At 36.2% G+C, this 25,794-nt stretch overlaps 1 protein-coding gene, 1 long non-coding RNA gene and 1 pseudogene across 6 annotated transcripts; 2 read left to right on the top strand and 1 right to left on the bottom strand.

The window, feature by feature from the left end:
- The first annotated feature begins 3,525 nt into the window (after positions 1–3,525).
- Positions 3,526–7,370, top strand: LOC137746787 (AP2-like ethylene-responsive transcription factor ANT). Of its 4 annotated transcripts, none has more exons than XM_068486793.2 (9): positions 3,589–4,226; positions 4,315–4,999; positions 5,144–5,226; positions 5,396–5,404; positions 5,499–5,587; positions 5,693–5,766; positions 5,873–5,923; positions 6,044–6,120; positions 6,487–7,370. In XM_068486793.2, exons 1-9 carry the CDS (start codon positions 3,920–3,922, stop codon positions 7,077–7,079), a joined length of 1,968 nt encoding a protein of 655 aa, XP_068342894.1. In that variant the 5' UTR covers positions 3,589–3,919; the 3' UTR covers positions 7,080–7,370. The 4 variants fall into 4 exon arrangements, with proteins under 4 accessions (XP_088540990.1, XP_068342894.1, XP_088540980.1 ...); XM_088684854.1 differs by having other exon boundaries at positions 6,041–6,120; XM_088684864.1 differs by lacking the exon at positions 5,396–5,404 and having other exon boundaries at positions 3,526–4,226.
- Positions 7,371–12,434: 5,064 nt separating this feature from the next.
- LOC148698652 (uncharacterized) lies at positions 12,435–14,089 on the bottom strand. The gene is made up of 2 exons (XR_015956077.1): positions 13,676–14,089; positions 12,435–12,957 (listed from the first exon to the last, which is right to left on the bottom strand). It is a non-coding gene; the product is annotated as an uncharacterized LOC148698652 (long non-coding RNA).
- A 7,232-nt stretch (positions 14,090–21,321) lies between these two features.
- LOC137746785 (receptor-like protein 44 pseudogene) lies at positions 21,322–22,790 on the top strand (annotated as a pseudogene). The gene has a single exon (XR_015956076.1). The product of XR_015956076.1 is annotated as a receptor-like protein 44 pseudogene (transcript).
- Positions 22,791–25,794: the final 3,004 nt, after the last annotated feature.

Below are 25,794 nucleotides of genomic sequence, written 5' to 3'. Positions count from 1 at the left end.
GAAAATTAAGAATTCAGTCCGACCATCCAGGTCGAAGACACATGAAAAAGGCAACCGAAGTCCAATCACCTCCATTAAAATGCCTTAAAATATCCAATCCTAATCAGTGGATGGCTAGTAAAAAAATATTTAGTGAAAAAGACATTTCATGCAACGAGTTACATATTTGCTTTTACAAAAAATCACTAAAGATTTAAGGCATTCAAAATTGGATCCATGATTATTAGCTTCGTTTTTGTCTTGAAATCGGTTTTAATGTGTGTGTATGTGGACTACGGTGATTATATATCTCTTTAGTCTTTCTCTAAAGACTTAGGTACGTTGCGTTGTTTACAATCACCGAAGCAACAAGGAGTCACTAGCCACTACTTCTTCGGCTCATTGATAAATAGTTAAATGCATGAAAAGTATAACTAGATTGGGATACAACCACAAACAACTTTCATGTTGAAACCTTAGCCATTAGCCAGAAGAAAAAATAGGAAAAAAAACCCTCTGCCGGTTGGCAAAAGACTGAGGAAGAAGTTCGGTATTTGTTGGATTAATGTGAGTCAAAGTAGGGTTTCTTTTTTCCGATAAGTACATAATCATCAGATATTGGGCAGTCTCTTTCTTGTGCTGCCTTTGGAGTAATTCTCTGGCTTGTAATGCTTAGTTATGGTGAATTCTTTGGCTAGTGTTGCTTTAGTTCTGGTGAATGTTATATAATTTTTCTTGTTTGTTGCATGTGCAGCCTTTCTTTTCTGCTCCAGGAATTTTCCATTGAAAAAAAATTGGAGTTGTACAATAAAATTAATTGGCAATATAAGAGTGGTACAATTACTTAGAAGCATATGGAAAGTCCTTTTTTTCTCCGATATGAGATCCATACTCTCAACATATCCCCTCATGTGTGACATATTTTCAAGCCTAGCACATGAACAACACAAATTGAGTAATGTGGAGCACGTGTAGCCGTTGGTTTCCACACATGTGTCAATCTACTATGATACAATAAAGAAAATTAGAGTTCCACCATAAGCCAATCGGCAATATTAAGAGTAGCTCAATTACTTATAAGCACATGCAAGGTTTCTTTTTTTCCCAACGTGGAATTCATACTCTCAACACTCATATATAATTTTTCCTAAACAATATTTGCTCTTAAGAATGCGTTTAGTATGCATATCTTGTGTAAATTCTTGATGACTATTAAAGAAATAGACCCTTTATACAAAGGGATCCTCGTTTTTTGAAAAAAAATGGGGATTAGTTGTGGGGCCCACTCCACATCGAATTTCAACGATCTGATTCATATATTTTTTTAATCTCGATTCATAGATCATCCCTGCAAAAATTCAATTCAATCTGAAACCATTTGTCTATTTAATTATCAAGATCAAATTTCATTGTTTCTTATATAACAAAGTATTCATTCATTTCTTTGAATCCAATTAGATGTCGTAAATATTTCCGATTTGGTTCATATTTTGCAAGGATGATTTATGGGGTACAACTTAAAAAATAAACATTTCGAATCGTTAAAGTTCGATGTTGTGTGAATCCCACAACCAATCCTCATTTTTATAAAAAATTGGGAATCCTTTTTTTAAAGGCTTCTATTAAAGAAATAGAGTAAACTGTCGATTGACCCCCTGAACTTTCACCTAACTTTCGATTTTCCCCTGAACTTTTCTATTTGAAAATTAAGGACTCAAACTAATTTTTTTAGCCGATTTGCCCCCTGTCGTTAGGTTTTCATATATTCCATCCATATTTCTATTAAGTGAGACCATGTGCATAACATGTGAGAGTAGTTAAGTCATTTCACTCTTAAAAATGATTAAACAATTCTTATGGATGGTAAAATCTCTTATGTTTTTCAACTTCTTAAGGATCATTTTATGGAATTGTATTAAGATTATTATGACATTATGAAAAGTATGTAATTATCTTGAGCATTTTTTATGAGTATTATGAACATGTTTCTTATATTAATGCACTGGAGACAATAACACCATGAACATTTATCAAATTATTAATTTGTTAGAGAAAATAAAAATGCAATACATGCTTCAAAAAAAAGACTAACTTAGCTACTTATGAAGACAATAACACCATATGTCATTTCTCATGCATAGGAATGAGAGGAAAAATAAAATTGAGAATATGAATTAGCGGCAAAAAATAGAGGGAAAATTTTGTTTTTTTTTTTTTTTTTTATATTCAGTTTTTTAATCATTTTTAAGAGTGAAATGATTTAACTATCCTCACATGTTATGCACATGGTCTCACTTAACAAAAATATGGATAGAATATATGAAAAACTAACGGTAGAAGGCAAATTGGCTAAAAAATTAGTCTGAGTCCTTAATTTTCCAATAGAAAAGTTCAAGGAAAAATCGAAAGTTAAATGAAAGTTCATGGGGGTAAATCGACAGTGTGCTATAAAGAAATATCATTTTATCTCAAACGAAACCTTGGGATGCAAACTACAAGAAGTTTCTCTCATTGTGAACACCAAAACAACCCAGTCAAAATATGACTAGCAAGCAAGAGAGACAGGTCCTCCACGCGAAGCAGCTTCTCAAGATGGCGTCGTTAGGGGCTTGTCTTGTATTGAATCATGATAGGCAATAGAATAATCGTCGAGATGATACACACACACACTAGATACCTATACACTGCCATGGCAAAGTGTAGTAGGTCCAGCCCAGTACAGTACAGATACAGAAGCTGCCTAGCTTGGCTAGCTTTGCTTTGCTTCCCTCTGTTGTGAAGTGACTAGAGGGACAGTTTGTCTGGTGCCCGTGAAATCTGAAGCAGAGCAAAACCCAAGCCAGTTCATTTAATTTCTGCACCCACTAAACCAACTCTAATTAGTCAATAACTTTATAGAGAGAGAGACAGAGAGAGGTACAAGCGACTTGGGTGTGGCATTTGACTACTGGTTTTTAATTGGCTCTGTACTGAATTACCTACATGAGAAAACGAAGTCTCAGTTTTTACAAGACAAGACTTCATGTCAAATAAGTTGAAAAATCAGAGTACGTAAAATAAAAGAACAAACAGACTATAAATTTAAAGAGATTACATTTTGATAGACTTATTATTTCAACATAAATACGAACCTCCTATTTATAAAGACTTGACTTCAAATCTAATAGGCAAGAAATCCTTACACTACAAGCAAAACCTTAAGGCACAAATACTAAGATAACCTTACATTAAACGGTTAACTAATTAACATTTTCAAAAACATGATCTATATATCTTTTTTATGTCATTCATCACATGATAATATTAACACAATATATAATGAGAGAGAGAAAGAGATGAACATTTACAACGTGTTACAGGAAGTTATTTTCGTGTTTGTACATAGTTTTTTGGTGGAATGATCCTTTAATGCGATGAGTATTAAGGGGATCTTAAAGAAAAGCAAATTAAAGAAAGGAGAAAGGAAAAAAAAAAGGTAAAAGAAAAGGTCTTTCTCACATACACAGATGCGTATAGAATGAGGGAAGGATACCCAGCAGGGCCAGCACTGCTCGCTGTATGTCATTCTCTTTGCTTAGTTTAAAGGGCCTTGTTTTGTTCCCTTTTTACAAATCGCACATCTTTCCACACAGAGAGAGAGAGAGAGAGAGAGAGAGAGAGAGAGAGAGAGAGAAAGCATAGATAGATTCAGTTGCAGAAGTTGGGATTTGTTTTAGATGAGTGTTAGATTTGGTCCTATCAGCTCTGCGGCTACCAAACAAAACACCCAGTTTTGAAAAACCAGAGGCAAAGGGAAGAAGGGAGTGGGGCAAATAAGGAAGAAGAAAACGGAGAGTATGATTAGTTTATATGTTGCCCAATGATTGAGTTGCCTTGGCACAACAGAAACTTACTCAACAATCTCTGATCACAAAAATAGAAGGAAGAAATCTCAAAAACCATGAAATCCATGGGTAATGATGGTAACAACAGTAACAGTAATAATAACTGGTTGGATTTTTCACTGTCTCCAAACATGAAGATGGAGTCCCCTTCTTCTTCCTCTTCTGTTGCTGCTGCTAGCTTTTTTCACTCACCACCTCACTTTAGCTATGGAGTTTACTATGGAGTTGAAGGAGGAGGAGGAGGAGGAGAAGGGGAGGATAACGGTCCAGTCCTGTACTCCCCTCTGTCCATGATGCCACTCAAGTCTGATGGCTCTCTCTGCATTATGGAAGCTCTCAACAGGTCCCAGCACCACCCTCACGGTACTATTTTCTCCTGGGACTATTATTTCTTGTGTTTTCTGGTAAAAAAATTTATACCTTTTAATTTTTTAAATGTTTTTATCTGAAGCTGCAATGGTGACAACAACTAGTCCAACTCCAAAACTAGAGGACTTCTTTGGAGGTGCAGCCATGGGGACCCATCACTATGAAAGCGCCAACGACAAAGAAGCCATGGCTCTCAGCTTAGACAGCATGTTCTACCCCCAAAACCCACACCCAACAACCCACCATCATGTACCCAGCAACCACCAAAACTTGCTTAGCCATAATCTTCAGCACGAGCAGCACACCCAGCAGCACCACCAACAACACTACTCATCATACTACTCGGGCCTCAGAACTCATGAGATGTTCTTGGAAGATGGTCACAAACAAGCCCATGTTTCAGCAGATAATTACGATCTGCACCCAGCAAGAATGGGGCTTGATCTGAGCATTGCTGAGATGAAGAGCTGGGTTTCCAGAAACAATGTCATGGAGCAGAACAACATGGCTGCTGGGTGCATGGGAGAAAATGGGGGAATGCCCTATGGGGATTTGCAGTGTTTGAGCTTGTCAATGAGCCCTGGCTCACAGTCCAGCTGTGTGACCGGCTCACAGCAGATTTCTCCCACTGTGACTGCAGATTGTATGACAATGGTGGTGGATACAAAGAAAAGAGGGCCTATAAAGGTGGATCAAAAGCAGATTGTTCACAGGAAGTCATTGGATACATTTGGTCAGAGAACCTCTCAGTACAGAGGAGTCACAAGGTTAGTCTTTCCTATTTATTCATGATAATTTTATGTTTTTTCAACTTTTTAAACAAATTTTAGGTAAAAAGTTGGAACTTTGCAAATTGGGTTTTGATCCATTTCTTGAGTTTTCTGATTTCTTGATGCATTTGTGTTGGTCAGGCACCGATGGACCGGTCGATACGAAGCGCATCTGTGGGACAATAGTTGCAAGAAAGAAGGCCAGAGCAGGAAGGGAAGGCAAGGTTTGTGAAGAAAACACAATGATGCTTTTAATTAGAAGAAATGTACATTTTTTAAGTCAAATTCTGCATTATTTCTGACTATTTTCCATACTATGCTGATTTTATTTTCTAATTTTTTTGGTTTTTCCTTGATTGGCTGGGGAATTACAATCAAATGATGAATCTTCAGTTTACTTGGGTATGCATTATTTTACATATAATTTGGCTGACCATTTTAACTGTCAAACAATGTTGTTTTTGTTTTTCTAATCATTCCAAGATTTGCATTTTAGGAGGTTATGATATGGAGGAAAAAGCTGCACGAGCTTATGATCTAGCAGCACTCAAGTATTGGGGACCATCCACTCACATTAATTTCCCAGTAATCATTATGTTTTTGCATTGAACTTTTTTTTTTTTTTTTTCAATCCATATATATTTATTTTGGTTATTAAATTTGGAACTTTGGGGATGATTAATATATCAGTTGGAAAATTATAAAAAAGAACTAGAGGACATGAAGAATATGACCAGACAAGAATATGTTGCTCACTTACGAAGGTAGATCTTTGCTTTAGTTCATGCTACTAATCATGCATTCGGTAGATTTATAAATACAGGAGCGTTTAAGTGCTAATCAGTTACTAACATAATGCTATCTTTACAGGAAAAGCAGTGGATTCTCAAGAGGGGCTTCAATGTATAGAGGAGTTACAAGGTCTTATTAGCTATTCATAATTTTATATGATAATTTAGATCAAATATCTATGAGAAAAATTATATATATCAAATAAAAATCTCTGAAATCTGTTTCCTTTCTTTTTTCTCTGTGTAGCAGACATCACCAACATGGAAGATGGCAAGCTAGGATTGGAAGGGTTGCTGGAAATAAGGATCTTTATCTTGGGACATTCAGTGAGCGATTTTTCAAATTTTCACTTTTACAAGACAAAATGTCCATTTTGGTGTATATTCTTCAAGCATGTTATCATTATTTTTAGATTGTGGGAAAAAAAAGTGATTGAATGATATGATTTTATGACTTTAAAAAGCCAATCTTTGAAGCACTCTCAGCTCTTAAAACTATTGTCTTTTTAGCCGGTTATGGATACTACTGTATGGTGCATGGTGGTCAGCTTGACTTGCCCACTAAGCTTTTGCTAAGGCTGTTCCTTCAGAGGCTCCCCATGCTTTTCTAGCTTTAATATTTGATTCTCATGCTTTTCTGAGTTTCCGTAAAACCTTAATTTTTTCGGTCATCTTTAATCTGTAATCTTTCAGGCACTCAAGAGGAAGCTGCTGAGGCTTATGACATAGCTGCAATCAAATTCCGAGGACTGAATGCTGTGACCAACTTTGACATAACACGGTATGATGTGGATCGAATTATGTCGAGCAATACCCTCCTTGCCGGTGAACTTGCTAAACGAAATAAGGAGGTTGTACCCATTAATGAGGCTACTAATGAAACCAATGTTTCCCAAATCGGCAATGGGGAAGCCGTTGTCCCACTGAAGAACATTAGTGAAGGGGAAGATTGGAAAATGGCACTCTATCAGTCCTCCCAGCACCTTGATCAGAAGCAACCAAGCACCGAAACTCAGAATGTGATTCAAGCCGAGGCAGGGGACTCTACCAAAATGGGGAATGCTCATTTTTCCAATGCCTCTTCATTGGTGACAAGCTTAGGCAGCTCAAGAGAAGCCAGCCCTGATAAGTCATGCCAGCCGAGTTTCTTCGGAATGCCTCCATCTGCTTCCAAGTTTTTCACGAGTTCGAGTCATGCAGTGAGTTCTTGGATCCCAACAGTTCAATCCAGGCCAGGACTCACCATTCCTCACACGCCAATTTTCGCTGCCTGGACAGATGCATAGCCATAGCCATAGGCTCTCTGTTTTTTGCTCATCTGTGGAAAGTTTTTTTCACTAAATTACATGCAAACGATAGTTCATGTAGTTTTTATCTTAGTGGCGGTAAATTATGGTTAATGATATGGTCTTGGTAGGGCCTTTTGTGAGCAAAGTAAACGAAAACATCACTGATTTCCCTCATGTTTTAAGCCTATCTTATCAAAATGATGAAAGAAATTGAAGGGAAAAGTATCAAAGATGCTCTACAGAGATTGTAGTTATTTTATGAAATGATATGCTTTCTGGTTTTCATAATTTCTTAACAGCTTTACTGCCCCAATAAGTACAGAGCCAGCTCAGTTTGTGTCCCAATGATGCTGAGACAAATACATAAAATAGTCTTTTCCTTTTGCGCTTTGACCAGGATCTGGTCCTCTTTAGGGCAAAACCTAAGTGTAATTACGTGCTGAAAAAGATGAACAGGGAAAAATATAGTCGGTGTAAACATCCAAGTCACATGATGAAAGAGAGAAAAAAAGGGATTAGTCGGTTTAAGTGTAACCACGGTCACGTACGTGATGGAAGAGAGAAGAAAAAGGGTCGGAGACAGCTGGTTACACGGTAGAATCTCTTGTTTTAGCTCAGTATCTTTTATTAGTTCTGTATGTGCATTACGACACCATCATTGCTGATCTACTTTTTACCTAAGCTTTCTCCAAAGGTAACAGATATTGCTTTCATTCCTTCCCCATAATTCAAAAGAAAAAGGGGGGTTGAGAGGTGGAAATGGATTATTCCCAGATCATGAACTTCATGGGTTTTTGTTAATGATTATAATGGCCCATTAGTACTGGGAATTGTCTGCTATTTTTTTTTTTGAATTGAAAGCTCGATGCATCGTGTTGGAAAAAACCTTAAAGTTGTTTCTTTCTGTCTAACCACACTTAAACTCGATGTAAACTAATCATGTCTGCATAAAAGCAATTCCATGTCCTACTGTTGGCTACTACGATCAATCAAAATCAAATTAACCCTTTGAATTGGCTGTTTTCACACGTGCAGTAACAGGTAAAAACATCATTCTAAATCATTATGCATGCTTGGCAAGAAGAAGTAAACTATTATTGATTGGGATGAAGATTAAATATGACACATAAAAGAAGAAGAAAAATAGAATATTGTTTTCTGCACTCTTTTTATCTTCGGCATTGGGGTCAATTATTTTTCTTTGATTTGTTAAATTTAATAGTTTGATAAAATTAATGATAAAAATTTGTGCACAGAAGTCATTTCTCAACATATACATGTTAACCACATCACTAACTCCATTTTTTTTAGATTTTTCTGCAATGCGAAGCCAGTTTTAGCGTTAATTCGATGAATTCACATATTTGAACGTGTTCGTGTTCAATACTTTTTCACACTGTAGATGAACCCCTAGCCCTAAACGTTAGCACGAGGTACTCGAAGTAACTAAACTTCTGTTAGATTATTGGTTGTATAGAGTGCCCTTATTGATGGGTAAAGGTTCTGGCCTTCAAAAAACAAACGTGACGAGAACAAGTTACGAGATAAGTACTAATCTCCCCTTCTTGTTTCTAAATTTATTTACCAATATCAAATCTCTCTTATTAGCTCTTCACCAGCTCATCTGATCATGGGATTGGCGATAGATTAATGATTAATCGGGATCTGCTTCAGTTTTGAGTAACAAATGTGGCGGGAAAATGAGATTTGGCAAAGTGCCTAAACCAAAATTATTGCAGTTTGGCAAGGTCAGCTCCTGAATGACATAATAGATTAGATTGTAATTATGATTTATTTTTTTACAACCAAATAGTAATCATTAATTACTACATTATGCATATGATATGAGATTAAACTTCTTTACTTGAAATTAAGGTCAATTACATGAATGCGATGACAGTATATCTTTGTGTACAGTTTCGTACCTTGTTGCGATTAGCTGTAGTCATGTTGTGGTGTTGTAATTTTGTTGTATATGCATTAGTATTCTAAAAGAATATGTTATAAATATCATACTGTCTGCCATTTAAATAACTGCTTTGTGTATTCGTGGTCACATCACAATTGGTGGGTTGGTGCATGTGAATTTTAAGTTGTTGAGTTGCTCTACAGGTTAAGACACTTGGACATAATGAATTTATAGTAATAGGATCTAAAAATTAAAAGCAAGATCTTACTTCTTAACAACCCATATCTACATGGGCACACCTAATTTGACATTGAAATTGAACAATGGTTTGCTGCGTGGAAAAAGGTAAATTAATGATCATTTAGGCTGAGATCGATGCCTTTTGATTGAAGGGGAGCAACAAATCCTTTTTCTTTAATTATTTTTTTGTTTGGTTTAAAAGGGTAAAAGAGAAAGTGCAGGCAGTGGTCAAAATAATTAAAGTGACCAAAAATTGATATTAATAAGACAAAGAAAGAAGGCAGAGGCACGCATGAGGAGAAAATAATAACGTCTCTCTACATAAAACAAATTAATTGAAAAAGAACATAAAGAGAGAATAGCATGCATTGCACTGCATGCATGCTGTGAGGTCCAAAAGGAATATTAACAACTGGACGTGGAAAAGATTGCAAATTAAAGTTGAAAAATAATTGTCCTTACTCGCACAAAGAAAAAAGGTGTACGGTATTCGGTTCTCGGAATTTTTATTGTGTTTTTTACATCAAATAATTTTACAAAATGTTAATTTTTCTCTTGGGATTTATAAAGCTAAATGTTTTTTTGTTCTCTTGCGTTGAAGAGACCGCCCTTGTATCAATTTCACATCAAACAGCATGGGATCACAATGTTTTTTCACCCCAGCTTTTTTGAAACATTTTATCAAACATTTTGCTGCCGTTCGAGGAAAATATTAAGGAAATAAAGATCTGCTAGGCATTTCAAATAGTGGCACAACATTATCTCCGATATATATGGATTCGCATATCTAAATTTACCTGGAAGTAATTGAACTTTTCCTACAGATGCTATTGTATTTATAATTAAATCACCGACTTCGATTGGAAATTAGAAAAATAAGTTTTGGTGAGAGAAAGGCACCCAAAAATGTGACTTGTTCAATCACTTAATATTAACAAACATATCGATATGTTACCAACTGTCTACATATCAACCATATTATTGATATTATCAATGCTTTTGGTAGGTCTTGATGATACTTATATGTCGATTTGAGCAGAATTGTTTGTCGATGTGAGTTTTGGTCATGAAATTGTCGGTGGAACCTTTTCTCGGACGGACGGTTGTAAGACTTCATATTCTGATATTCTGAAAGCTTTCTATGGTCGAGTTACTCTTGCGATATTGAAAGGAAATTTTGTATTTTTGGCTTTCAAGTTGCAATTTTACTCCTGTGGCTTTGTTTGTTTTTGTTCGCAACCAAGTCCAAAGCATAAAATTCGTCAGATCAATGAGACGAAATTAGACGAGGTAACATACAACTACCATATTTGAGGTATTTTTGCCTCTCCGAACTATTTGCAGTCAACTCAAAAGCATTTCGCCTATTCTTTTTAATTTCAAAGATAATGGTAAAACAAAAATAATAATAATTTTTTCATTTTGTGATTTGAGAATGCGTCTGATAGTTTGATCCGAAAATATTTCTTTGAGAAAGAAAACATTGAAAGTGTGTGTAGTACCAGTGTCTACTATCAAAAGATAACACATTTGTGTTGATAGTAATGATCTTGTAATAACTGATAGATAATGTTGGTGGAATATGGGTGGTGGGAATAGTTGGATGGGGAGGGGACAGACAATAGCGGCGGGGTATGGTGGTGACGAAAATGTTGATGGTGACGAAGGATGGTTGGGTTGGTGGTGGCTATGGTTTGTTGGGATGCCACAGGGATGATGGATGTGGAGATGGTGGAGGTGATGATGGTCATGGTAGAGATAGTGTTGGTTGTGGTGGCCATCATTGGCAGAGGCACCAAGGGAGCAGGGTGGTTTTGGGCGTATCCTGACCTTGAAAAAATATATCTATATTTGTATCTATATGCTTATGTGTATTATCCCGATTTCTTTACCTCTAAAGCCCTCCTATTATTAATTAAATTCAGACATTATCTCTTGTTATGGTCCTTTTACAAATCAAACTTTAAAATTAAATTCATCATTCACTTTTGTTTATAAAAATAAAAGATCTTGCCTCACACTCTAATCTAAATTATTTCACGGTGCAACCCAGAAATTTGGAAGCTATTTCTTATCTCATTCTCAAAATTTATTATTTTTTATCATTCCAAATTCCAAATCTATTCAAGTTATAAAAAAATTACAAACCCATTCGATAAGCAACAATAACATTTGTAGATCTCTATTATTGTCTATAATTTTTATTTGTTTGTACTTTATTCTACCTCTTACTTGAGTATTAGGGTTTGTAAATTTTTATTGATTCTAATAATTATTTTAATAGTATAGATGATGAGGTTATCATGTAATGATTTCAAATATGAAAACCCATCGAAGATAAATATGATTATTTTGATTACACATTATGATATTTTGGTTAGTAATTTTATAGATACTTTCCCATTTTTTTCTTTTACAGTATGAGAAGTCCTTCCTCACAAGAAATCCAAGCTCCACGGCTTGCGCCATGGTGGTAGGTGATGATGGCAGCGTCAATATTGGTTGATTTCACGGTTTAAAGTGACATTAGTGCCGTTAGTGTGTATAAAATAGGCCTTTGTTATAGCTTCTTCCGTGGGCTCCAATTTTAGGTCCATACTAGACTAATATAGTTAGGGTTTTTGGGAGCTCTTCTTCAGTTCTTCTTACCTTGATCTAAATACCATCTAGGTTACTTTTAGGCCTTTTCCTTCCCCATTTTTGGGGCCCAACTTCTCCTTTTCCAAACTCAATCCTTTCGCATTTGAGTTGTGTGCATGGGCTGCGTATGAATCGAATTCAAACTACAGAGCGACTCAAGTGACATGAACAAGCCATATTAACAGCATTATATCCACATATTGTTGTTGCTATATATCGACGTTGTATCAATAATTTCGATCAAATATCAACATTATATCAATAATATCTACCAACTTTGAAGTTCATTAACATGTCGTTAACATTCAAGCGCAAAATCATCATTCAAGTCACTCCGTATACTATACGGGTATGTTTGTTTGCCTTCACCATCATTCCTTAGACTGGACTAGACGAAATGATAGTGTAGTCTGGTGTTTGTTATTTACACAGACAAGAGTTAATGAGACTAAAAAGGACTTGCCCCGACTAAACACCTCGCTAGCCATTCTTAGCGAAAGCCCTTGATTTCGAGCTGACTCCTTAAAATATAAACCAAAATTTTTGCCAACGAAAGAAATACATGATTCAAAAGTAGCATCAAATTGTAGGGTCAAGAGCAAGAAGAGATCCACTAGAAGGAATTACACCATCCTCATAGCCCAAAATCAAAAGAAAAATGAAAAGCAAAATAAGAAACTATCAGCTTGCAAAGCAATGCTAAACTACCAGATTGCTTTCAAAATTCAAGTCAAAATTTTCACATTTGCTTATTCTAGTTTTGCTTCAATTTTTACAAATGAACAATATGCCATGAAATTTGTGCAGTTGCCGGCTGGGGAGGCTCACTCAGTCATCATTTTCTTCCTTAATTGCAACTTTTTTTCACTTTGCACTTTGTGCCGTTCTTCGTTTGGCCTAGTTTGGCGTACGCATTCTACTCTTACGACATGGAACATTGGAGCAAACTTACTTGATAAGGTATTATTAAGGCCTGCATTCTTCAAGGCCTTCCTGATATTCTTCTTATTCATTTGGAAGTGAGAAGTACAAAGAGAAGGAACAATAGATCTCAGTATTGGCTTCCCGTAGGTTATTGCCTGAGCACTACATATCAGCAAATCAATTAACAAATCTAGCAGCTGAATGTTCAGTCATTTCCAAACCAATAAACTTTTAGTTGAAGAATCAATCTCTGCTATGAATATACACAAAGTAAAAGAACAAAAAGAAAAGAACCAATCAATGCTTCGTGTATCATAATAAGCATACTAATTTGAGATGAATCATCATGGGACAGCTACAAAGGAGATGCCTTGTATTTCCTAAAACAAAGATATCATAGTACCACCAAATAACCTATATCCTTATACGGACATCTCGACTTAGATGAACTTGATTTAAAAAAAAAAAAAATTCACATCAAAGATGCACAATCAATTAGGATCACTTTGATCTACTCCAGTCCTTTATCAAGTTTGGATCAGAACAAAATTCCCAAGCCAACTGGAGAAGATGAGAGGTATAGCAACAAAGAAGTAGCACTTACTAGTTCTTATATGTAATTAAACATTTACCCACCTACTTGAAAACATTATGATAGTGCTAATATTTCATCAAACACCTTCTGGGCACTTTCCAAATCACCCTTCTGCACATACCCATTGATCAAAAGATTGAAGTCACAATCATAAAGATGACAATATTTCACTCCTTTGGTAATGAATTTCTTTCTCCTTGGTCATGAATTCGCAATTATAGCATAACAAAATCAAATTCAATTTGAAAAATTGAAAATTGTATGCTAAAAAGGAGAAGCTCTCACCAAGTTTCGGCAATGGTGGCGGACTTGACGAGCTTGTACTGCTTCAAACACAACGGTGAAGGAGAATCAAGGTTTAGTGGTAGTCGAGCCGGAATGGCAAAGATTGCTCTGCAGCTCAAGAGTCGTGGGCTGAGATTGCGATAGAGGATTGTGGAGCTGGTGAGTGGTGCTCGAAGTTTCTTCAGGAGCTTCAAAGCCACAACCATGGTGATTTTGTTGAGAGAAAGAGAGAGTGAAATTGAACAAGAAGAAGGGAAGGGAGTCGGTGGACTCTTTGTCAATTTTTGTTCTGGATATGGGTTTAGCTTTTAGGTGGGATGGTGAAGGTGAAGGCCCAAGGGAGAGGGTGCGAAGTAGTGAAGGAGAAGGGAGATGGCGAAGGTGCGAAGTAGAAGAAGACGGATGGATCGGTTGCGAGAGTATCACTCTCATCCAATAATTTTAATTATGATAATATGTTTAATAGAAAAAAATTAAAATAAAACAATAATTTAATCTCAATCCATGCAAACATTAATAAACTAGCGATAGTATTATTTTCATTATCTTGCTTCTTAGTTCGATATTGCACCAAACGCTTCACTAAGTCAGTTCAGCTTAGTCTAGTCTAAGCTAATCTAACTTAGTCCTTGAAGCTAGTCCAGTCCGAGATAGTCCGGCGCAACAAGGGCACCCTATAAGTCATGCACAACTCATCTGCACATTGGCGGATTTATGATTCTAATCTTGAGGGAGTCCAAGTGTAAAACATTCAAGTTTTATTTAGACAGAATATGTGACAATATCACACAAACTTTTTTCAACGAGGAAATTTGTCGAGCACTTACGGGCCTATTCCTAGAAGGTATTTCATCAAATACTTGATGGGCACATAAATGTTCCTTATCTAACGTTTGAAAGATCCCTGAAAGACCCTCACACACATTTTTCCTGGCCTTCGAATGGTCCCGAAACCAGCCGAATCCATGTAAACTCGCCCCCATGTATGCTCACAATCCACATTCGCATAGGAGAATTTTCGAAGAACTATAATAAGCATCAATAATTTGAGCTATAAAACAGAAACATGATATTTGTTATATGGCTGTAAATGGGACCTTTTAAGGTCCAATGACAACCAACTACCAATTGAAGCTTTTGGTTGCTACCTTGCCAAGTTGTTGCACATTCTCTCCTCTTATTCTTTACTCACAAAAGCAAAAGCAAATGTTTGTGTCTCAGCTTCATCTGCAAATCAACATCTAAATAGACTCGAGACAAAGGGCTTGTCGAAACATAAGTCCAACTCAATCATGCACGACCACATTTTCTTAATTGCAATATGTCCATCCCATGCTCTATGATCTACGGTCGATACAAAATGGTAGATATATATTTGTTGACTATAGGGCTATTGATAAGATTTGGTTTCAATCAAAATGCTAACAAGGAAAAGAACAAGCATTTGGCTTTTGGCTTTTGGCTTTGGCAGTGATTAGGACATTCTCTCTTTCCTTCTTTTTTTCTTTTTTGTTTGATATCCTCTCTCATTTTATATGGATTGAAGGCTAACTTTCTTTCAACCACCACGGAAATGGCCCAGTGGCTCTGAAAAGGTAAATTGTCGTGGTGAAGCAACTAGCTTCCTTTTGAAGAAAAAGAAAAGCTAACTTTATTCATGACTAACTCTATCTTATAATTGCAACTTTGACAACATATCTTCATCTCTTCTTTGGACGTACTTTAAATCTTGCGAGTTATCTAGTGCTAAGAATTAAACAAGCCCTACGAACAAAAAGACTCACAAAAATAATAGAATTGGAAGAGATGAGTATCATAGATCAACCAAAAAAAAATGTTTTCTTGTGCAAAAATTTATCTTCCACCTTTAGCTTAAACAATATTTAAAACTTCCCATTGGTTTTTCCTTATAACATATATTGAATATAGTGAGTTATCCATTTCAAACAAATTCTAAAATTGTCCACATGGTCTCTTATAATGCACAATATTATTGTGTCTTCTAGTATCTAACATACCCCACCCAAGCCTCGTGTGGAAGTGACATGAGTTTGGACACCAAGATACTCCCAGCACAAAGATATTTGCTGTTTGGGGGGACCAAATTGGGCTTAATTAGATAAGTTGAGGTGAGAGGGCCATAAGAATAAGGGGCCTGACTTAAAAGTTAAGGTCCAAGGCCCCTATTTGAGCCACACAAAGCTCCTTGGCCCCTTAACTCCATTAGCACCATTCGCTTTCAGTTGGTCTACATGACCCATTCTAAGCAGCACAAACAGTATGTTGGTTTGTAGGCACCCTTGTTGGGGATCGGCACGAACAGATGGGACCATTCCAGTCAAGTTTAAGAAGCCCAACTCCATAAACTGGTGCGATCATATATTAACGACGTAACGATCTAATACCGATAACATAACGAAAGTTGCCCATTTTAACAATTGACAATTAAAAAATGATTATTTTTCAATTTTCTCAAACTTAATTGGTGTGTTTTGATTTCGAGTAATTATACATATTTAATCTATCTTAAACAGTTGAAAATTATGAGAAAATGAAATGAGTAATTTTTAGTTACCTAAAATTATAATTGAGTTGTCAATTAGTATTATGATTTACTGATAATTCTTTTTATTTGTAAGTAAAATGTTTTAGGTTTGATTCTTGCCAAAAAAGAATTTGAACCGCATTATTACTAGTTTATTGTGAAGCTTAATCCACTTCTCCATCTTAATGTGAATAATATCGTTAAATAAAAATATAAAACATATCATCCATCCTTGTGCCTTTAAGGTCAAACAATAGTCGTTTTATATGAACCGTATTATTGTAGTTTATTGTGAAGCTTAATCCACTTCTCTACCTTAGTGTGAAAAATATCGTTAAATAAAAATATAAAACATATCATCCATCCTCGTGTCTTTGAGGTCAAACAGTAGTCGTTTTATATGATTTTAACGTGTGTGGGATAGGTAACTAGGTGTAGGGAGCGTGCACTTATTAATCATTGTATCCAGCGCATGAGGGAAGATAAACCAAAGTTTAAATCATGTTTATCAAATAATGAGGTGCGTTTGGGGGAATCCGGATCCTCTTTGTAAGGATTCCAGATATTCGTTAATCATATCCGTTCATCGTACATCATGCGGTCAGAAATCATTTTAAATATTTTTATTTAAAATTAAATTCAAATAGTACCTGATAAAAACTGACAGCACGATATATGATGAACGGACACGATTTACGGATCTCCAAGATCCTACCAAAAGGATTCGGAGAGGATCCTGTTGGTGTTTGGGGAATAAGGATCATCTTCGGATCCTCTTTGTGAATATTCCAAAACTCCTTTAATCGTGTTCATCATTGTACATTGTGCGATTAGAAATTATTTTGAATTTTGTATTTAAAATTGAATACAAATAGTACTTAACAAAAACTGATTGCACGATTTACGATGAACAAGTACGACTAAAGGATCCAATAATTCATCACAAAGATGATCTAGAAAGGATCCTCATTCATGTTTGGGTGGTTTAGCTCATGTACTTGTTAACATGCCCGTATCCCATCATCATTTATGTATATTAATATTTTATTACATTAAAACAAGAAGACCTTTACAATATTATCCACAGTAAGAGATGGGAGAGTGGGCTAAGCCTCATAATGGGCTAGTAATAATGTGATTCAATTCGTTTTTGACAAAAATCAAATCTAAAATCTCTTATTAATAATTGAAGAGAAGTATCACTAGAATTGGCAAGTGCAATCCATTAGTTTATCCGTTAAATCCTCAATTAAGGATGTATGCGACTCAATCTTAGTCAGTCTCTTCCAATCCCAATTTAGTATATTTTAATGTGAATATCCTACTTATTACATAGGAGGCAGATTCTCTACCTTCCCACTTCTCGTTCCCTCCTGTTTGTGTGATCACGGTTAAGTCATGTTAACATTTTATATTACTATTCCTTTTTGACTTATTATCTCTATGAAAAAAAATATAAAATGTTAATGTGGCATAACCATGATCACACAAAAAAGGAGAGCACGAAAAGTGAAACAGCAGAGAATCTGCCTCCTATTACATAGCTTTTACAATTATATTAAATATTATGTAAGCCTAACAAGAATTGGCAGGTGCGTTGAAAGCAAAAGGAATTGGTAAGTCAATTGAGATTACGTCAATAACTGGATAGTCAATAGTAGAGAGTTATGTAAACTGGAATCCACCGATTAGAAATTAGAATACAGAAGTGTTCAAATATTGTACGCAATAAACCTACTTTTTGTAAACTACTTTGTGAATATTCACATCTTAAGCATAATATTGCCTAAACATGTTAGATTTTGCATTGCTTTTGTGTCAAGCAGAGTCCCTAATTTTGACCACATCTTCAAAAAAGTAAGAAAAGCAGTCAATACTAATTAGGCCAACCCCACTAACATTTCTATTCCAAAGGGATCCACAAGGAGCAGGATCACAACCACCGTGACGTCCTGCTCTAACAAAATAATACCATGCGTAAGTTTTTCAATACATGTCATTGTTTTAATGATTAGGATGTGAAAAAAGTTAAGGTTACATTATAAGATCAATTAACAATATGTGAAGTTGTCCAACTACTTATAAGCACATGCAAGATCTCTCTTATCATAAATGTGGGATTCATTCTTAACACTTCTCTTCACGTGTGGCGAATTTTCAAGTCTAACATATGGACCACACAAACGGGATTATATGGAGCAAGTGTGACTGTTGTGCTTCACACGTGGGACGACCTGCTTTGATACCATTAAAAAGTTGTGGTTCCACTATAAAATGAATTGTCAATATGAGATAACTTGTAAGGCCCCTTCTCTCATCAATGTGAGATTCATTCTCAATAGGACTTCCCATGACGGTAAACTAACTTCATGTAAATAGCTCCAAAACATACACATGTAATCTAGTAATCTCACAGAGAACCTGATGAGAAGTACTAATCCTTATTTTGGGAGACGACGACTTAGACTTTTCGTGGCATAAGAAGTCACATTTTTATTGAGTAGGAGATGTGATGCACATTGATGACTGCACGCCCCCAAAATGGAAGGCTTTGAGTACAAGCAGTGTGTAATGGCCACACAAGTCATGATTATTACATGAAAATTTCCAAGCATGACAAGAAGAGAACTTTCATTTGGTGACAACTTGTGTTACTTGCTAGTGTGCCTTCGTGAGTGTGTCATGCTAATTTTTTGCAGATTAAATAGCACAAAATAAAGGTTCCTAATCATGTAATGCTTCCGATTCAAAGTTGGTAAAAAAATAATCCTGCGCATGATTTCTTATTCTCATCAGACGTCAATCATGATTTTATCTAGTTCATTACATAGTCTGAAAGTATATAGGAATTAAGTTTAATAGATTTATCAATTATCTCACAACATTGTGTAGGAATGAAATTTGTAGACTCACCACACAAACCGAAGTTTTGTAGGACTGAAATTCATTGGCAAACTCATCACACAACATAAAAGTTGTTTAGGAATGAGCCCTAAGTTGTATAGAAATGATATTGCTTATATAGGTACTACTTACTATAGTAATAGCTTATTTGTGACTAGGAACGTAAAAGCTGATGAAGCAGTGTCTTCGATGCTATGCATCAGATGGAGTTATGTTTTAGCTTCGGAAAGGTACGACGTTCTGGGAAACCTTCTATTAACTAGTTTGATTATTGCTTATATATATGTGATTTGAATCTTATTAATCTTATTAATGTTTCTGAATGTTATTTTAGTATGATTGTTCCTTATTATTGTGATTTGGTTTGAGGATTGGTTTCTGAGCATCTGTGTTGGGTGGAAAATGTAATGAAACTTGATAATCATTCATGATCTGAGAATGAAGTTGTTGCTAGAAAGAAACTCGGAAAAACAAGGTAGTGGTTAGGAGATTTTGTATAGTTGAGCCCAGCTCTTGGTGGGTACCTGGTCTAAGGTCAACCCAATGTGCACGTGACCGTTATTGGGTAATTTGAGACTAACGATAAAGACTTATGGGGTTCATTCGTGTACTTGAGCATTCCAGGTCACTACTTTAGTGGTAAAATATGTAGTATGGGACATACATGTCAGGTTGTTTATTTATATGAATTAACGAGTGCATTCGTGCATATAATTTCATTATGTACTTAAATTATGCTATTGATATTTGAGTTTTGTCAATCATATGTTTGTGAAGGAATAAGTCCCTAAGTATAGGACTAGGCAATTCAAAGGGGTAGGCGGGATGATGTCAAATTAGATGGAAGACATGGAATTTTCTTGTATCGTTGTAAGAATAGGAGTATTATTATTTATTTGTAACATTATAAAGACTTCTTGGTTAATTTTATAAGAGGAATTATTTTTCACACCGTTTTAGTTTCTTTATTTATTTTAATTAGCTCGCATTCCAGATTTGGGTTTTCTACGATCCCAGGTCTTGCATGACAAATCCAGTAAAATTGACGGAACTAAAGACGTTGAAACCAAACACAAAATTGGTACATTAGCTTTAAAGAAAAACTAAAGCTGACAAAAGACGCAAAAAACTCAAATTAGCAAACTTAAGCATAGTTTAAGCATAAGTTCAAACCAAGCTCCCAAACTCCAAAACAACTAAAATCTTAAAACAACTCAAACTAAAATCTAATCGACGTTATCAACTAAGAAACGCTACGTTCAAATCGACGTATTTAGCCTTAAAAAAAATTTATCAACATAGTTTTTGTCAGGTACTGTTTATATTCAACTTTAAATAAAAAAATTTATAATGATTTATGACCGCACAATGCACGATTAACGAATATGATTTGACGATTTCCAGGATCCTCACTCATTTTAAACAATCACATGAAGAGTGAAATCACTAACCAAGAGTTTTGAGAAGCTCATTGTGGATTGCAAATCACATTTTGCTTTGTTTTCCTTCTAAATATCAATCAATTGTGCTTCCCATTATTATTGTCCTTTTCAATCGATAGGTAAGAATTGTACTATATTTTACACTTCCATGGTGCTGCAGGTGAACCATATGGAGTGGCAGAGGGGCAGTCCTACCCAGCTCTGTATAATGCATGCAGCAGGGCCATTGCTTTTTACAAAATGGTCACAAAACCATAAAATCTATTTGTGCAAAATTCCTTTTTTTTTTTTTTTTTTTTTGTCAAACCATATGTGCAAGTGACAAACATCTAATTAGTAGGCGAAAATTCTAGAGTACGTTTAGAGATGACATGCAAAATTAAATTTAACGATCAAACATGCGTCAGAAAAATTCGAGGAAATTAGTGGATAAATCAATAAGCCCTTCTCTTCTTTCCTCCCAATCTCACCATCATCAAACCGTCTGTCGTTTTCTTCCCTCGACCGTATCAGCTATCGATCGGTGGCATAGAGAGAAGCCCTGCTGGACCCTGGTTCCTCAGAAACTGACTCTCTAAATGACTAAAATGCCCCTGGCGTATTGTCACTTTCTTGCGCCCTCATACGTGCAGGTCACCACAGCCGAGCCCCACCTCTCCCCCAGCCCTTTGGCCCACCCACCCCCCAGCCCTCCCTCGTGTCAAACACTTAGCTTTCACCACCACCAATCGCCATCACTCCAACTTAGTGCCCTCCCCCACTCTCCCCATCTCTCTCCTCGTCTCTTTCTCTCTCTAACACAAACACACAGAATTGCAAACAGTAGTAGTTCCTCAGCTCCCTCTCTCTCCTCTCTCTCCCTCTCTAAAATTTTTATATACATTTTCTAATCTGCTCTTCCATAACAGAATATAGCAGGATTCAATAACACCAACATCTCCCTCTTTTTCTTTCTAACTTTTGTTCCCAACCTGTACGCTTCTAACATTAGAAAGTTAAAATTTTGACACCAATCTCTCTCTCTCTCTCTCTCTCTCTCTCTCTCTGGAATCCCTGTCTGTTTTCCCCCAAAACCCAAAATCCCAAACCCTCAAATTTACCAAAAGCAACCAACTTTTCCACAATTTGACATTTTGGCCCAGATGGGTTCTGCTCCTGCTAGAACTGCTTCTGCTTCTGCTGTGCTATTGATAACGCTGCTAAGCGTCGCCGTTTTCCGACCCACCACATCAGATCCGAGCGACGAGGCGTGCCTAACCCACCTGAGCGAATCCCTCCAAGACCCAACAAAATCCCTCCAGAACTGGACCAAATCCACCTTCGCCAACCCCTGCAGCGGCTTGAACTCCTACCTCCAGGGCGCCACCTGCAACAATGGCCGCATCTACAAGCTCTCCCTCACCAACCTCTCCCTCCGCGGCTCCATCTCTCCCTTCATCGCCAACTGCACCAACCTCCAGGCCCTTGACCTCTCCTCCAACTTCCTCGCCGGTCCCATCCCCTCCGACCTCCAGTACCTCGTCAACCTCGCCGTCCTCAACCTCTCCTCCAACCAATTATCCGGTCCCATTCCGCCGCAGCTCACATTGTGCGCCTACCTCAACGTCATCGACCTCCACGACAACTCCCTCACTGGCCCCATCCCCCAGCAATTGGGCCTCCTCGTCCGCCTCTCCGCCTTCGACGTCTCCAACAACAAGCTCGCGGGCCCGATTCCGGTCTCGCTGGGAAATCGGAGCGGGAACTTGCCGAGATTCAATGCGACGTCGTTCCAGGGGAACAAGGAGCTTTATGGGTACCCTTTGCCGCCGCTGAAAAGCAAAGGGCTTTCGGTTCTGTCGATCGTCGGGATCGGATTGGGAAGTGGGTTCGCGAGCTTGGTGCTCAGCTTTACCGGCGTCTGCATTTGGTTGAAAATTACAGAGCGGAAGATGGTGCTGGAAGAAGGGAAGATCAGCCACCTCATGCCTGATTACTGAGGCGGAGAAGAAGAGGCTAATTTGGTAATTTAAACCCCCAATCGAAAACCTTGAGCTAAAAAATTTCATGTATTTTTGGTTTTCTTTCACTGGTGATAGAATTTTTGGTTTCTTTTTTGGGTTTTATTTGGTTTTTCCTTTTTCTTTTTGGTGCTTTTGATTCTCTTTATAACGTTCTCACCAATCCAACAATGTACAAAAACCCAATTCAAAACACAGTGCTTCAGTCACATATTGCATTTTTTTCATTTCGCTTTCTGTCTCTTACTTACAATTCAAAACGTTATTTTAACGGCATCTCAAACCAATCACACACTGTAACGTTTTCACGAACTGCTTCATGCAGTTTTAAGTTTTGTCTGGCAGTGAACTAAAATATACTAAAACAACCAAGCTGGTGTTTATAGTGTTTGAGTATTGTGAGCTGGTAGGGAGACCAACAGAACCACATGGTGTGGAAATTGTCGACCTCTGAAGCTCTCAAAGGCGTTAAATCTAGTGATCATTTGTCCAACATTCTGCGCCTTTATATTCTACTTGGAGTTTGATATTATTGTACCAGTTTACAAAACCATAAATTTAATTAAATAAATGAAAGTAAAAGACTGACTTATTACACTGAAATTTTAACAATAATTCACTGTGATGATTATTTAGCATGTTGCATATAGACCGTAGTGGTACCCATTATTGTGGTTTGTGGCTTAATTGAATAAACTTATAAAGTGTGTTGTAGGCTCCAGCCCATTTTGTCCCCACCCAAATAATTGACGTTTTCTTTTTATCTGCAAATTACAGTTTGATATGTCTGTGATATACTTATTTTTGTGTTCTTTGTAAGTTATTTGTGTATATATGTCAGAAGAGGGAGACTTTTTTAAAAGTGGGACTCATCATAAACACTTTGTCACCTTATATTTTTGGCACAATTTCTGTTCTAATATTATAAAACATAAGAAATGCTAAGGAAACTCTCAAAGTGGAACTCTCCATCTCTGCCACCTCACAGTTTCAAGTTAATTCTCATGTCAATATTATAAAACATTGTAACATGAGGTGTCAGATAATTTATGAAGAGTCTTATTTTTTAGAGAATATTCTTAACATTTCTCATAAACACTGTTAAAAACATCATGAGGTAACAGAAAGTCTATGAAAAATCCCCTTTAAAAGAGTCTCGTAACATTTCTCATATGTCAGACTGTAATTGCAAGTAAAAACTCATTTATCGTTGATAAGATGTCAGTTTTTATGTTTTTGTTTTTGTAAGCGTCGGTCTAAGGCTCGTAGGTGAGGATTTTTAGGATTCAACTTTGTTTTCTTTTGGTTAAACTATGTAATTAGTGACCTTAAGATACTCCTAGATTTGTTTTGAATCGATGCATTGCATGTGTGTGAGACACTTTTTATTACAAACTCTGAATTCTAAATTCTAGTAAAGCTCTAATCTCTTGCTAATTACTCGCGGGGTTGGTGGTAACGTGAACCCTTTTCTTAAGCAACATTCCCATGCTAGATGAAATTTGAAGTATGCTACGGTTCGTTTGTAAGGTGTGCATTGGTGAATACTGACTAAATTGCTCGTACTTAAACGGGTGGATAACTGAACGTAGCAACATTTAGGATTAAAATTATGTTCCAGTAATGTGTGAAGTTAAAACATATAAAACGTGGTTAGCTAAGAGGGGTATATTCAAATGAGATTTTAAAATAATTTTGAGTGATTTGTAAATCCGTGAAGTTTGAAGGAGTTCAATTGAGTTTTATAAACTCAATGTATTTCAAGTGAATTCTAAGTGGATTTAAATAGAGTTTGAGTCTTTTATCATTGAGTCTGATGGATTTCTATAAACTTTGTAAATTTCAATATTGACCTTAAATAACTTTGTGATGTCGTGAAATTACTACGATTCAACATCAAAAGTACATATGATAAACAAATTAGAGGTCGAAATCACCACTAATTATGTGAAAAACCATGGTATTACCATACGATCTATCCTCTTAAAAAACCAATGCTTAGGGACTACCAGATTTCTCTCCGATGAAGTCACTAGCCATCACTGCCTGCAACCAATTACCGGTACATTGAGATACATCGTAGGATACACAGTCGCATAAACATGTGGGCTTGTGTTTTTATGCAAAGACAACTTCCTGTTTAGAGAATGGAGGGATGATCAAACTTCTTGGTTATTCAGTACTCAGTAGTAAGGTAGGGAGACTCGGATCTAATTGTGGTTGAATGAATGGAAGTGATAAACGAGACTTTTGTGATTTGGATGCGGCATGTCGTGTGACGTAGAGGAAGTTGGGGGTAAAGATGGTGAATTGGGAGAGCAATTGATTGTGATGGTGGGAGTGATAAGTCTAAAAAAAATATCATGAGAAATATGGAAAGACAAACTAAAACAAAATCTCAAGGAAAAATGTAAGATTCGTTATGATTTAATTTACACTATAAACTTTCATAAAATCCATCAGTTTTAAAAATCTTACCAAATCGCCACTCAGTATTACGGTCTGGTGGTATTCCTCTTCACTTAAAAGTAAGAAGTTTTAGGTTCAAATCTTGTGGATGGTGAATTCGATATCAAATTAGATTACCCATTGTGTAGCTTAGCCAAATTCTCCCTTTCCTTAGTTTAAAAATATCGATGTACTAAAAAAATTAAAAAAAATAAAAAATCTTACCAAATCAATGATATTTTGAATACATGTCGGGAACTTTTATAAATTCATTTAAAATCTTATGTTTTATTCTTCAAACAAATAATATTATCTACATTAATATGGTTCAAATTCGTTTTTGGCGAGAATTGAACCTAATACCTCTCACTTACAAGTAAAGATGAATACCACTAGACCGTAGTACTAAGTGGCAAAATCTTATTTAAATACATCTAAAATTCTATGAATTTTGGTGAACTCATTTGAATTATTGATTGATACCTCTATTCTATACTTTTAAATGCTATTTTAAAATTCTAATCGAATAACATTACATTTTAAAACCCTTTTGAACTTATTTAGTTAAAATCTCAATTGAATATACTCCTACTACCTCAATCCAACTAAATTGGACAAAGATCCTACGGAGAGGAATTTAGTGACCAAAGGAATCATCGAAGTATGTCAAATTCCTTGAACATCCAAAACACTAGGTAGACCCGCCAGACTTGTCTGTGTCTAATCAAAGAGTAGCTGATCTGATATGATCTGATCCAATGGTTGTGGAGATGCTAAATA

Source organism: Pyrus communis, chromosome 2, assembly GCF_041283825.1.
Source record: "Pyrus communis isolate YQ-2024b chromosome 2, ASM4128382v1, whole genome shotgun sequence".
Taxonomy (NCBI): domain Eukaryota; kingdom Viridiplantae; phylum Streptophyta; class Magnoliopsida; order Rosales; family Rosaceae; genus Pyrus; species Pyrus communis.
Note: the sequence above shows the minus strand (reverse complement) of the source record. Positions and strands in the feature narration are given on the sequence as shown.

Coding starts and splice junctions, on each gene's coding strand:
- LOC137746787 (XM_088684854.1), top strand. CDS start 3,920: ATGAAATCCATGGGTAATGATGGTAACAACAGTAACAGTAATAATAAC. Junction 4,227..4,314: donor GTCCCAGCACCACCCTCACG/GTACTATTTTCT, acceptor TTTTATCTGAAG/CTGCAATGGTGACAACAACT. Junction 6,121..6,486: donor TCTTTATCTTGGGACATTCA/GTGAGCGATTTT, acceptor GTAATCTTTCAG/GCACTCAAGAGGAAGCTGCT.